This window comes from Neodiprion lecontei, chromosome 2, assembly GCF_021901455.1.
Source record: "Neodiprion lecontei isolate iyNeoLeco1 chromosome 2, iyNeoLeco1.1, whole genome shotgun sequence".
Taxonomy (NCBI): Eukaryota; Metazoa; Arthropoda; class Insecta; order Hymenoptera; family Diprionidae; genus Neodiprion; species Neodiprion lecontei.
This window is the reverse complement of record NC_060261.1, coordinates 33,180,102-33,193,991: the sequence shown is the minus strand read 5'-3', so window position 1 is coordinate 33,193,991 and position 13,890 is coordinate 33,180,102. Positions and strand designations below refer to the sequence as shown.

General features: G+C 43.4%; 3 protein-coding genes across 8 annotated transcripts in view; 1 reads left to right on the top strand and 2 right to left on the bottom strand.

Annotated features, from left to right (window-relative positions):
* The window catches only part of LOC107222459 (tensin-1), a 99,797-nt gene that overhangs the window by 14,342 nt on the left and 71,565 nt on the right, over positions 1-13,890 (top strand). The gene's annotated exons all lie outside the window — the stretch shown is intronic.
* LOC107222458 (putative sodium-dependent multivitamin transporter) lies at positions 3,107-5,821 on the bottom strand. Of its 3 annotated transcripts, none has more exons than XM_015661837.2 (7): positions 5,453-5,821; positions 5,241-5,366; positions 4,919-5,140; positions 4,495-4,838; positions 4,290-4,409; positions 3,544-4,212; positions 3,107-3,439 (listed from the first exon to the last, which is right to left on the bottom strand). In XM_015661837.2, exons 1-7 carry the CDS (start codon positions 5,453-5,455, stop codon positions 3,160-3,162), a joined length of 1,764 nt encoding a protein of 587 aa, XP_015517323.1. In that variant the 5' UTR covers positions 5,456-5,821; the 3' UTR covers positions 3,107-3,159. The 3 variants fall into 3 exon arrangements, with proteins under 3 accessions (XP_015517323.1, XP_046588722.1, XP_046588723.1); XM_046732766.1 differs by having other exon boundaries at positions 5,241-5,361; XM_046732767.1 differs by lacking the exon at positions 5,453-5,821 and having other exon boundaries at positions 4,919-5,163; positions 5,241-5,357.
* Positions 9,613-12,526, bottom strand: LOC124293125 (putative sodium-dependent multivitamin transporter). Its single transcript, XM_046732768.1, has 7 exons — positions 12,280-12,526; positions 12,076-12,204; positions 11,620-11,841; positions 11,200-11,543; positions 10,987-11,106; positions 10,251-10,922; positions 9,613-10,142 (listed from the first exon to the last, which is right to left on the bottom strand). The coding sequence occupies exons 1-7, from the start codon at positions 12,280-12,282 to the stop codon at positions 9,869-9,871; spliced, it is 1,764 nt and encodes a 587-aa protein (XP_046588724.1). The 5' UTR covers positions 12,283-12,526; the 3' UTR covers positions 9,613-9,868.

The following is a 13,890-nucleotide window of genomic DNA, read 5'->3' as shown; positions in this document are numbered from 1 at the left end:
CGGTGTCAGAGGGATGAAACTACACGGTAAGAAATTTTAAAGTCAAATTGTACCACCAGGTATTCAGTGAGTTTTCCCCGCCTCCCTGCTCCAGTACACTCGAATCCGCTCTTTGGCGTTTCTATACGTCGGTGACAAACGTTCGCAGGTGAACAAGATGTTCCAGCATTGAGACGTACTCGGAGCATGATGGAACGAGTGTGGAAGAACGAGAAATCAGAGAGAGTGGCAGATCCATCGAGTGAGAAAAAGCATTACTGAAAATACGTCGAGACCGATATGGGAATAAATAATTAAAACTGTTCCAAGTAGCACACAATGTTTGCTTAGGTCCTTTGAAATAACAGAACCCACGTAACGATCCAACCGCTAATGCTATATCGATGCGGGAAACAGCTGCTGCTCTTAAATCGATTCACCAGTTGAACATCTGTCGCCATTTTGCAACGATTTTCTCCCCCAAGAGTTGCGTGTTGCTCTATGCGTACATGCGTATTCGTATTGTACACATTGTTGACCATAGGATAGATTCGTTACCAGATACGGCGGTCTCGTTGTCGCGGGATTAGCTGAAAGCATATTGGGCAACTCAATTCCGGAAAGCCACATGTCGAGGCACCCGGTTTGACGGGACTGTAGAGAGCACTAAAGGTGAAAAATTGAATGGGATGATTCTGTGCTTCTGAAAGCTGTCGTATATTTAATTGAGAACCGTGAATACGGTGGGCGGACGAAATAAAAGCTGTTTGGAAATAGGAAACCTTATACTCGGAACGTGAAGAGGCCGGCTGGACTGGCAGTATGTGGTCGGTGGTCAACGCCTCATTCATGAGCGAGGCGTCTTCCTGCTTGGGAAGCCCTTCTGGCAGAGCATCGCGATTTAACCCATTCCCTGATCGGAGCCAAGATTTCTGCTTACGTTTGCTCCTCGACTGCCGTAACTGGAATCTTTATTTTCAGACTATGCAGCATCCCTCGGAGTTTAGCATATTATGTCCAATCGTTTCCTGCGTTCACCACTTCACCCGAAAGCTGATCAAAGCAGAAAGCAAAGTACCTGAACATCTCTTACCGAGAATGACCTGCTCAATTTTTGTTTTCACCTCGACGCAGTTCTCATAATAAACTTCTATCATTTTGTTTGAAAAGCCACGAGCTTTCGCGACTCTCCTGTCTTCGCCCAGAGGATCTGGTTTAATCCATCAGCTTACGGTGTTGAAGTCACAAATATTTATGCTCGCTTGTCATTCGGGCGGGAATATCATCCCCCTACAGCGGGAACACCCCACGGGAGAAAAAACATATGGGAATGCCCCTCCGTTGCGGCAGGTTATTTTTTTAAAGGCGCAAAACTAACAGCAACTTGATCCTTTTCAGGAGAGTGTTAATCATTTTACCAGGCACTGCACAAGCTTTGCTCTGCGAGCATGCAAGACCAGCCACGGTGGAAGGAGGCCTGTTCAAACATCGTACCGACCCGATATTAAGCTAAGAATACATCAAGCCTCGGCACACCCAAGCCCTTCATTCTCATGGGGAATACGAAATACAATGTCTCGACAAATGTTCCTAATCGTGGAAAGACGGGCTTTTACCACACCGTTCGGAAATCGATGGGGCGATTAACCACAAAGAAAGGCAGAGCGATGTTTAAACACATTCCTTTTCTTACCTTGACAGTTTTCTGAATGATTATTGCTGGCTGTTGATACGGCGCATCTGACAAGACGCATTCACAGATCGAATAAATTATGGGAGAGAATGAATTATGGGAAAATAAAACAGGATGTAATCTCGTAAAGGTTGGGCGTTGATTCTTTGTGATATTTATACAGTGAACGTCAATCGATTTACAATGTATGTTTTTTGTAAATTGCCGATCATCTTTCTTTAAAGATCCAAGACGAGGACGAAGTGTGTCAGTGAATATTAATGCAACACGGCGCCACTTCGTGTCAATTTATTACGATCTGAGAGTCGAGAATCAACTGCTGTCGTTTTTTTCCCTGGTTTCCTTCCACTCGCCACTGTCGCATCTGCGGGCTACCAAAGGTGTCAAGAGGTCTGGCTGAGGCTTCAGACAAGCCTCTTTCCTCACCAGACGTAACAGGTTCCTCGCCACACGATCGCGACGAGACAGGTCCGTATAGATACGTCCAAGCCAAGTATCGGAGTAGTCTGTGGCGGTCGAAGGTAGAGTTTCATTGATTTTACAATTTCCATGACTCAACCGTCGCGTTGTATCAGGTACCCCAATTTCAACCTAACAAATTCTTTTCGGAAAGTTGTGACAATCGTAGACTTTTATGGACTAATCGAAGCGAAGAAGTAAATGAGACGGGAGTTCAACGAGCGAAACATAGAACTTGACTTGTGGTTACGGAGGCAGCCGTGGTTGGTGTTTCGTTACAGCCACTGCACTGGTAGCGACGATTGCAAGTCCAGTTGCGAATGGTCTCGCATGACCAAAGACTGTTCAGACCAGGATAGCCAGACTCGCCACGGTCCATGACGAATCTTTTTTACTGTGAAGACTGTCGGAAGATCTCCAGTCAAAGTGCTGAGTAATGGTACCACTGCCGTCCTGCAATTGAACAATTATTATACACCTTCGACAAACCGTGCGATGTTTCTCTCGGTATGAGCGTCAAAATCTATCGATCATCCAGACTCTGTAGATTCTCGATGAAAAACTCTTTCGACAAAACTTGCAGTACTACGCGCCTAGAAAACAAAAATTTCCGTCATGGAAACAGTTTGTCAAACTCCGCGTAGTAAAAGCATTATTAGGCGTTTCTGTTTAAAAATTATTGCAAAGTCATTAACGTTCGGCCAATGACACTCCCTAACAAGAGCCGATATTTATATAATCCTGCATTTTTAGAGCAGTAAAAATTAATCGGAAGTTTGATAGAGTCTGTAGCCGATTGTGTTATCTATGATACTAATTCATCTAATTGCGTTAACAGCCGATGCCACTTGTGAAGATTAAAAGCCAAACAGTGAGATCTAAAGATGAATTACGGCAGGAGAATCGAGGATTTTCTTTGACAAACTCCTGGATTGTTTATTTCTTCCCGTATAAGATCGATTGAAAATAGCAAAGTCAGTTTATCAGATATTTATCAATCATATTTACAATTTTTACATTCATGTTGATTAGCCTACGTGAGCTAGCTCATTATCAGATTTTTGCGTCTGCAGCGTGAATATTTGACTGTTTGTTGTTTTGGTCACGTCGACGCGCCTTCGCCTTATTCTCTTGGCCACCAGGGGCGTGAAGAGGTCCGGATTCAGCTCGGGCAAATGTTTCTTCCTGACTAGATGTACCAAACTGCTCACCGCTAGGCCCACAACGACAGAGACTACGAGTCCCAGCGGTGCGTACCACATGTACGAAATCCGGTAGAGATAAAAGGAAGACGAATCCCCGACGGCTCTGTAAACAATGGATGATCAAGGTTGTTACCAGTTCGATTCTTACAGAAATTAATTTTGATTCAACGAACGGACTATCAGAATAATAAAGAAGCGAAGACTCACACTTGTCTCACGGTCGACAAACTCACTGTCGTCACATTCGCGCTGCAGCCACTGGTGGACATTGCCAACGCGACTTTGGCAGGTCTGGGCTGGCCGAATGCGGTCCAGCACATCAAAGCAAGGCTGATTACAGTCCCGACAACAGACCCTATTTCTTCCGCAGACTCGAAGAACATTCCAAGCGTGAAAATGCCCAGCAACGGGCCACCGATTGCCCCAGTAATGCTGAGCGATGCCTGAATCAAGCTACCCATATTTTTGGCAATATAAGCCACCGCGAGACACAGAAGACCGATGACAACTGCGAATATCTTCCCCACCAGGGTTCCGTGTTTCTCCGGGAACTGGGATCCCAGCTTTACGTACGTCGGCTTGACGTAGTCCTCCAGGGCAACCGCGGCCAGGGAGTTCAACATCGCAGATACGGTACTGAGACCAGCGCTGAATATTCCGGCAATGAAGAGACCAGCCAGACCGGGAATGTGGCCCATCGTCTTCATCACGAAGTAGGGCATCAGCATGTCACTCGCGGAAATCTGCCCCGCGGTCAGAGGGTCGCAGTCGGCAAAGTAGGCGTACATCGCGAGGCCCGAGAAGGAGGTTAGCACTCCCAAGAGGGTAAGGAACGGCCAGTTACCCCACATGGCCATTTTTGCCGCGCTCAGAGTCCTGGAATAAAATCGATTTTGAACGTCTCGTCGACAGGTTTGAATTACGCGATCGGCGGTAAGAATTAGCTCTCTTACTTGACGGTCAACAGCCGTTGAACTTGAACCTGGTTTACTCCGTACAGAGTCAAGAAAGTGCAGAAGCCTCCGATGGTCAAGCTCCACCAAGTGTGCCGCATCGTTGGATCCGGGGAAATGCTGTAATTTTTGTTTTGAAGTTCGCGATTATCATCAGTGATTCGCAACGTGCGATAGAAACTCTAATATCAAAGTTTGAACTCACTTGTCGATCTCTATACGCTCACCGTCGAGAGCCTTCTGCCAGATCCCAGCGATACCACCTTCCACGTTTATCGCGCCGAATATGATGATCATTATTACTGCGACGAACATCAAAATACCCTGAAACACGTCGGTGATCAGAACCGCCTTGATGCCTCCGACCGTCGAGTAGAAGGTACAGATGATACCGATGAGGAGGACGCTGATGTCACCCGGAAGTCCAGTCGTTGCCTCCAACGCCAAAGCCGGGGCATAGAGAACGACGCCGGTGTAGAGGAGCAGCTGCAGAGAATTTGCAATGCTGGCAAGGAGTCTTGCACCGACGCCGAACCTCATCTCCAGGTACTGCAACGTAGAGTATAATGCAATTCAATCTGATGGACGCGCGAGGGGCGAGGAATACGTCCCAAAAGCGAAATCCTCACCTCGTAGGCGCTCATTGTTTGCAGCTTGAAGAATACCGGAAGGTAAAGATAGAGGGACGCCGGGGTGCCCAGGGTGTATCCTACGTAAAGTGCAATGATCTGTGTGCCGTACATGTAGTTCTCAGAACTGATTCCCAGCAACGTGATTGCTGACATAAAGGACACCATCAGTGCCAGAGAGAGTGGAGCGATGCTCATCGATCGATTCGCCGAGAAATATTCCTTTCAAAAAATCGTGAGGGTTGCTCAAGAGAAACGATTACACGCATCGGCACGGTGAAAGTTCGCTACAAGCAATAATGATAACAACGAAAATACCAACCTCCGTAGTTTTTTGACGTCCGCCTGTAAACCTGTAGTAAATTCCGATGCTCGCGCTGATCGCCAGCATGACGCCAATAACCACGTAGTCGGCCCATCCCAGGGTGGCAATGTCCTCGGCACTGGACTTGAAAAGGGTGAAATCTCGTCAAGTTTGCTGGGTGATGTGAAACGAAAATACCCAAGTCGGTGCGGAGCGGAATAGGTACTCACCATTTTTGTGAAATTGAATTTTCAGCACGTCAACTGTCTTCCAGCATCGTGCACTTGCCTATCTGTTGCTAGCGATGAGCCGCTATCAGAATGATACTGATGTGACTGCTGTATTAATTGCTGCTTCGAATATTTTTATTCCCTCTTTTATCTCAAGTCAAGTAGAGCTTAGAAACCACGTGGGATTAGAGGGTATCGAGTAATACTATATTACGAATCAGGTCACTCGTCGGAATATATGTTACACGTATAGAGAGATTTACTCAATTCGTAGCACAACTTGTGCGTCCGCAAATGATCCACGGGCGACTGTCTTGACGCCTCTCTGTGTTTCTGTAGATGTTGAAACAAATGGATCGAATCCCCACTTTAGCTTACGTATGCTTGGTTTCACCTTGAGCTGGTAAGATTATTGTCGTCGTACGAAAAGTAACGGCGGCCTACCGATGGCTTTATTACAGTAAACGAACGACTGGGAATTCGAATTTAGTATTTATGTTGATGATAACATGCAAAGAGAACTCTACAGTTTTGTAATACTAAGATATCCGTGAACCGACCAGTTAAAGTCATCGTTGTAGATCATTATTACCCCGTCTGAGATAGTAGGAACGTGGATGGAGGGGGGGAATACTTATTCGTAAGAAAATGAGCTCGACAAGATGTCCAAGCAGTTTTTAATTTGGCACGTGCGAAGTCTGGTGAAATAGTTTCCTTGGTTCCATGAGGGTTTGCCTCCAATTTATCAAGGCCAGAAAGTTTCTATCTTGGCGTTACTTTTATTTAAACATAACATTCCACCATTCGACTCACAAATTTCTAGCATTTGTATCTACATTGTTTAAAATCGCATCAGACTTTTCGGTTCTTATATCCCAAATGATCGAATCCGTAAATTGTTACTAATAATTATGTATTGAATTCTCAGACATTGGTATGTATTATATAATTTATTACACCCTTCTATACAGGCTGGTCCTGCAATGTTATTCGCTGCAGGATAACCGAGAAAGACGTTCTTGCTATTCAAAATTTTAACATGTAATATTCTTTTTTAAGAACTACGATTTGGAATGAAAATATCTATTCTCATTAGTTTTTATATCCTCACTGACCGTGTCTGCACAACTTAATATAATTATTACATTTGTTGTTATCGATGTCTCGCAGGAAAATATATACGAGTTTATCAACATAACCGATACATCGACCTAGTTATGAAAGTTGACGAGTCTTGAATGTTGTAAGCGATTTGCCATACAGCATTTTTCACGTTCAAAAAGTATGCGATTCCACTTACGAATATTATCAGTGAGACAAACTTATAACGAAATATTTTTTAGACGTCAGTGAGGATATATTTTCTGTATTACAAACTTCTTAGATTCTGTATCTCGTTGATCCTGCTCAATACTAAAATACGAAAAATATTATGTAGCTAACCAGGTTGAACAATTCTATGCAACATCGAAACTCACTCAATGTCAAATTCTTTCCAACTCACTGAGTAATTAGTTCGTCGAGTTTCCTTCGTCGCCAGACGCAGCAGGTCAGCAGCCTGTGCCAGAGCACACGTGATAACATATACGGGGGGCTAACCCCAAACAAGCCTTTCAAACACGTGTAAGAAATCTGGTGGGGATAAAAATAAATTGTTATTTCGAAAAATGACCCTCGTGAGATGAAAAACAGTAAAAAAAAAGAAACGCCCAGTAATGTGATGAAATTTAATTCAATCGGCTATCTGATAATTTATTGTAAATATTCTTTCAGTTTAGGTTTGGAGAAAACAGTTTACTCTGTCGGAATGTCTGCGTTATTAATCAGTGATTAGATCATAAGCTGATAGCTTGTGCGGGGTGGGGAAGGTACGGCTTAGTAACTATCACTATGCATTTACGGCTTTAGGCTATTGTATTATTAATACTTAACATTGTTGGTACAAATAGCTTTTGTGATGTGCTATTGAGATAACTGACATGATTGACTAATTCTGAAGCTTAGAAGACTTAACGAGCTTAAGTCGACAGTGTTATTAAAATTAGAATATGACGATAACGAGAGAAGACAAAAAATGATTACACGTTTGAAAGCGTAATCTCAATCGTCATAGTGTGGAATTTTTAACCGGGTCGACTTCCATATCATGCACGTTATAACTTATTCAGTGATCGAGGGATTTCACACTCTATTCTCATCTTCAACTGTCGGGTGAAATTCAGGTCACAGCGAATTGCTCAAGTTCAAGAAACTCGGGACCAAATCATAAAGCGTGGAGGAACTCGCCAAGTACCGCTCACTAAGCAAGCTCAGATCATTACGAACGTATTAGCAAACCCCACACGGAGTATGGAAGGCGGGAACCTGTTTAATATTAATAGATGTTAACGAGTCCCATATGGATCTGGGGTAGGTAGCCATTGTCGATGCATGCAAATACGACGCGAACCGCGAAGAGGGCCATAATTTACTCGGAAGGTCAGCCGCGATCGGTCGTATGAAATAAGCTCGGTACCATCAACAGATTAATTTAGAAACTTGGTCCCATGATAAATTCTACAATTACCTTCGACGCTTGTTCTAGACCATGCATTATTCATAAGCCACTTGGGAAACTTCGCCGTTTCGGTGATTAAATTATTTTTGCAGAGGAGCAAAAATCGCTACCACGTACACACGTATCGATTGAAATCAAAAAAGGTCGGTATCTACCAAAGAGATTTATCGCTGATACCCAATCTCCCGGTGTCTGATAGTCGGCGGAGGAGAATTAGGCTTAGTAATCGTCTGTTGACAAAATGAGAGCTCGAGCTGCTGGTGTATGGTTCGACTGTTTAATTTCCGATGTCATTAATTGTAGCTTCGAGTCATGGCACGAGCTGTAAAATTCCACAGAAGTTCTTTTCCTTTAACAAATCCGTGATTACAGATATATATTAGAGTTCAAATGCGTATATTGGTTTTAAACGCGAGTTGGATTTTGAGAACGTCCATCGACTGAACTACGCACAGGAAAAATAAAAAGAACACTTAAGATTCTATTCGAGAATTCACATAATGCGGTCCAAAAGTAATACCAGATTGGCTGTCTGGACGAGGAGCTTAGAAATTCCTGAAATCATGATGCTATTAGGTAACCATCATTATGTCACGGAAAAAAATATTCCGAAGGCCGTGAAATCAAGTGTGGAAATCGTTTTTTTTCGCAAGTGGTTTCAAACGGTCAATTCACCGATCGCTTATACCGGTACTCCTGTTCACTCAATATCTGCGCGTAACGCACGTTCAATGTACCGAACAATCGGCCTTTAGTTATTCAACGATCGATTCGAACTGCCACAGGCATCTTTGAACCTCTTCAAGACCACGATATTTCTCGGGGTACCTAACCTAAAGTCATCAGTACTCAGTCCACACTCCGGATCAAATCTCGTATCTCAGTTCGGTAACAATTCATAGTTGGGTATTATTGGTAACAATAAATGCTCTTTGCGTAGTGATACAAGTTGCCTTTAGGGCTGAAATCAGGACGTATTGTTTGATCCGGTAAATAAACAGAAGGCATTTTTATTCATCGAGTCATTTGCCTTCTCCCGACTGTGATCGGCTTTCTGAGACTTCATTGATGTTTGTAAATACATGGTTTGTTCATGTAAATACACAGGCTTAACTGCGAGATGTGAATGTTCGGTATTGCACTGACGATGGTTCAACAGTGGCATGGACAATGATAAATTTCACGCTAATTATGGACGCTACTCCCTTGATTACGGTAATGTACTGCACATAAATTGATTGAAGATAAAAAAAAAAATTAAAAAACTGCCTACGGAGAAATTGGTCATCATAACACAATTAATGTGAATAATAGGCTCTTAACGAGTGTTTGTAGACATAACTTCGACTCCAAAATAAAATGACGTGACCATTAGTCTTGAAGATTGTCGGTAGGATAACTATTTTTCATCTTTTCTCCTCGAATAATTATGGACAAGGAGCCTGATCAATTATGCTCAACTTGAGCTGGAACCCTAATAAGAATTCGTAATATAATAAAGGTGCAGTCCTCGTTCAAATTATAGTTTTTTCCAACGAATTTGGATTTTCATAACAGATAACAAAAGTAGTCCTTGAAATTTTACTTTTATCTGTACATTTGTGACTTTGTTTATTTGGCTTTTATTGTATATCAATTATTCAACTCACGTGGTACATGTACACGTTTACATGGTTAAATTCATTTAATTTCGTTGGCTACGTACTTTACGATTAACGTTCAAATCAAGTAGCGATTATTCATTTTTTCTAAACAGTCTGAAATACTTATTCAGTATCATTTGGTTCTCTTTTACCACGTAGCTGTTGTATCGACAAAAGAAAACTCTGACAAATGTATTCCCTACCCGTAGCGATCAGTTACGACGGAATTCGTATGTCCCTTTTATGTTCATGAATCGTTGAAATTTGAATGTTTGATGTTTTCGATACGTTGACTCGCCTTCGCCGTACTCTCTTTGCTATCAGAGGCGTGAAGAGGTCTGGGTCTATCTCTCGGGGAGTGTTCTTGGAGAGCAAACCTATCAGGTTGCTAACTGCGAGACCAATGATCATGGACACGATGAAGCCCATGGGTGCGTACCACATGTAGGAAATTCGGTAAAGATAAAAGTATGACGAATCCCCGAGTGGCCTATGAAAAGTAAATGCACATGGTCACCAGTTTCATCAACATGAAAATAAAATTTTAGCGCATATGCGAATTGCGCCGAGCAATCATATAAAGCTATCGGAAACATACATTTGTCTGATACTTGTCACAATCTGCGTTGGTAGAGTCACATTGTTGCAGCCGACGGTAGAGACCGACAATGGGATCTTGGAAGGTCTGGGATATCCAAAAGCAATCCAACTCACTAAAGCCAAACTGAACAATGTTCCCGTGACGGCGCCTTTCTCCTCTGCAGACTCGAAGAACATCCCGAGGGTGAAAATGGCAAGCAATGGTCCATAGACTATTCCAGCAATGCTGTAAGACGCCTGGACCAAGCTGCCAAAGCGTTTCGAAAGATATGACAGCAGGATGCATATTACTCCTACGGCAACGGCCAGAAACTTCCCAAAGAGGGTAGCCCGCTTTTCTGGAAACTGAAAACCTAGTTTATCGTACACCGGTTTTACATAGTCCTCCAGGGCAACCGCAGTCAGAGCATTTATGATCGCAGACACAGTGCTCAAGCTCGCACTGAATATTCCAGCGATGAAGAGACCGGCCAGTCCGGGTATGTTGGCGGTCGTCATTACCACGAAGTAGGGCATCAGCATGTCGTTCGCAGAAATCTCCCCCGATGCCACGGGGTCGCAGTCAACGAAGAAGGCGTACATGACCAGGCCAGCAAAACTCGCCAGCAGCCCCAGACAAAGGGCGAACGGCCAACTGCCGATCGCGGCTATCTGAGCACTCCTCAGGGTCCTGAAAGAATATTAGAAGACGATATTTTCACCGCCGTTTTTCGACGTCGATCCTCCCCTCTTACTTGACGGTGAGAAATCGTTGTACTTGGACTTGGGTCACGCCGTTTGCCGTCAAGGATATAATGAGCGTCCCGATGGTCAAACTCCACCAGGTATGGCGCATCGTTGGATCAAGAGAAAAACTGCAATTTTCGAAGTATTATAAGTAGACAGTTATTATCAGCGACCAGACGGCCTAATTCTGGTGTGAGGAACGAATCGTTGTGTTTACTCACTTATCGAACTCTATGCGGCCTCCGTCAACTGCCAACTGCCAAATTCTCCCGACGCCACCCTCAATATTAATTATCCCTAATATAATGACTATGATAGCGGCACCGAACATCAAGATGCCCTGAAAGACATCCGTCATAAGTACCGCTTTGATACCACCGATTGTCGAGTAGAAAGTACAGATGATGCCAATGAGGAGTATGCTAAGGTCAGTTGAAAGTCCAGTCGTAGCCTCCAAAGCTAGAGCTGGAGCGTAGAGAACGATCCCGGTGTATAAAAGCGTGTGCAAAGCGCTCATGATGCTCGTGAGAAGTCTTGCAGTGAAACCGAATCTCATCTCCAGATACTGCAAGATGTTTTAAGAACGTAATTTTGCGGTACCTGCTGCAGAACGAGCATGAATCTCAAAGTCAAACCGTTACCTCGAAGGTGCTCATTTTTTGGAACTTGAAGAACACTGGAAGATACAAGTAGTTCACGAACGGGGTGGCCAGACCCTGTCCAAAGTACATTGCCACGATTTGGGAACCGTAAGCATAATTTTCAGCGCTCGTTCCGAGTAGAGTAATAGCCGACATGTATGACACCATCAAAGCAAATGCCAGCACTCCCGCATTTATCGTTCGATCGGCCGAAAAGTATTCCTGTTGACGAGTCATGGATAAAAAACTATCGCGTCGAGCCCATGGACGCGAAGATATGTAAGCAGAGCGAAGACTGAACTTCACGATTCAATTAGACCATTTGATTTTTCAGAAAATTGCCCTAATGTGGGTTGAACATGCAACTGTTCACGAAATTCACAACGCAACGGCCATCACGGTATCTTCCATGGCAATACCCATTTTGCTCGTTTGGTTTACAAAAAACTGAGTTACCTGTACAGTTTTCTGTCGGCCACCGGTAAATCTGTAGTAAACTCCGATACTGGAACTGATCGCAAGTATTATACCGATCACAGCGTAGTCAGCCCATCCCAAGATCTCCTTAGTATACTTGCCGGTGACCTTAAGGGAATGAAACGTCGTGACAGTGATCGAGTGGATCAAATCCGCGAACAATTAGAAAAATATGGCACTCACCATTTTTCAACGTCCCACTGTTTCCATAGACTTCCAACACCTCGCACTCGCTTCGTGAAATCCTACTCGTCTATCTCCAAGCTCCTCCCGTTTTCGACTGTAACTAATTTGACACCAATCAACTGATTGACTTATTGAATTGATATCGAACGCTAAGTTGCGGTTACGAATCCCACCTGTCGGCTGCATAATTAAAGTCTAGATGGCAGCCACACGTATTCAGAACATGTTTTCAACAGTGACTGTTACGTTTCATCGTGCTTTTGTTGCAATAGTGTGTTTTATTATGAAACATAATACCAAATAAGATGAGTGATATTTACTTGATTGTTCGGCTATTATAACTGCTATTTTTCTCTACTTTTCTTAATCGTCTGTTATTCCAGCTCAAGGATACTGCAGGTGAAACCGTGACCAATTTTCCGTCTTGCCTGCTCAGTCAAACAGTCCCTTATAGCTCATGAGATCAACATAGCCATTCAATTACTTGATATGGGTTACAGAACCTTAGCTAAAACCGAACAAACAAGAAGCAAAAAGCAGAAGAGAAATGTAGGATTTAGTTTTGGTAGGTGTTCCGTTGACCGATTAATTGGCATCCATCGGTAGCTCTGCAAATCGAGTATCTGCTCCCAATACACGATTATTGTGCCGAGTAAAAAGCCTCTATTTATTCACCGAACGCCTGAGGTTTCCGAAGCAAGGTATATTGCTGGGTTTCGTACACAACACGACTCCTCGGGGCTTGCTCGGGTTACCTGAAGTCCTCAGCCCTCAGGCCGCGTCGGATCTCATATCTCGGTTCGGTAACAACTCGAGGTTGTTGTATGTATTATTATTAAGTACCGGCCCGCTCTGCACAGTGAACATGCTGAGTTTACGGCTAAAATCGGCTTGTACGCTTTGATCCGGCAAATAAATAGGGGGGCTATTCTTATTCCTCGAGTTACCGGCTAGTGCGGCGTTCTTATGACCGATTCGCGATACCGCTGTAACATGTTCACCGGTACACAAGCCCTGTTTACGAAGATACACGGGATCGTGTCGATGTGGCGATGTCGAATGCGGGTATTGCGAGATTCAATTATATCTGCGAATGAATCCTACAAAGGCGACAAGGTATTATCGCATTCTTACTTATGGCATCACTCAGCTGTTGTTCATCCGGATACTCGTTGTTAACATTTTGTTGTTCGCGTCGCGGTGAGAGACCGAAGCTACAATAGGCATGATAAGATGTCAATTTATACCACGCGGAATATCTATGCAAATTATTCTTACGTCACAATGGCTTGGCAACGTTTGACGTCGTCTAAACAGTTACGAAAATCGAGTATAATGTCGCTGAAAAATAACTTGTTACTTTCGAAGAACCTTGACAACTAGGTACACGTACTATAAATTTTTTCCGTCCCTTTCAACAAAAAATTATGAGTCGTTTTTTTTTTTTAATATTTATTCGGGATGCTTAATTGATTACGTATCCTGGAACTTGGAATACTGCACAGCCCGTAATCGGCATGAAGTTGAATTAAACATGAGATAACAAGCTTTTGAAGAGAAAGTGTTCGAAAGAGAACGGGACTTGTTTTTTTTTTTTCTTTATTCCTT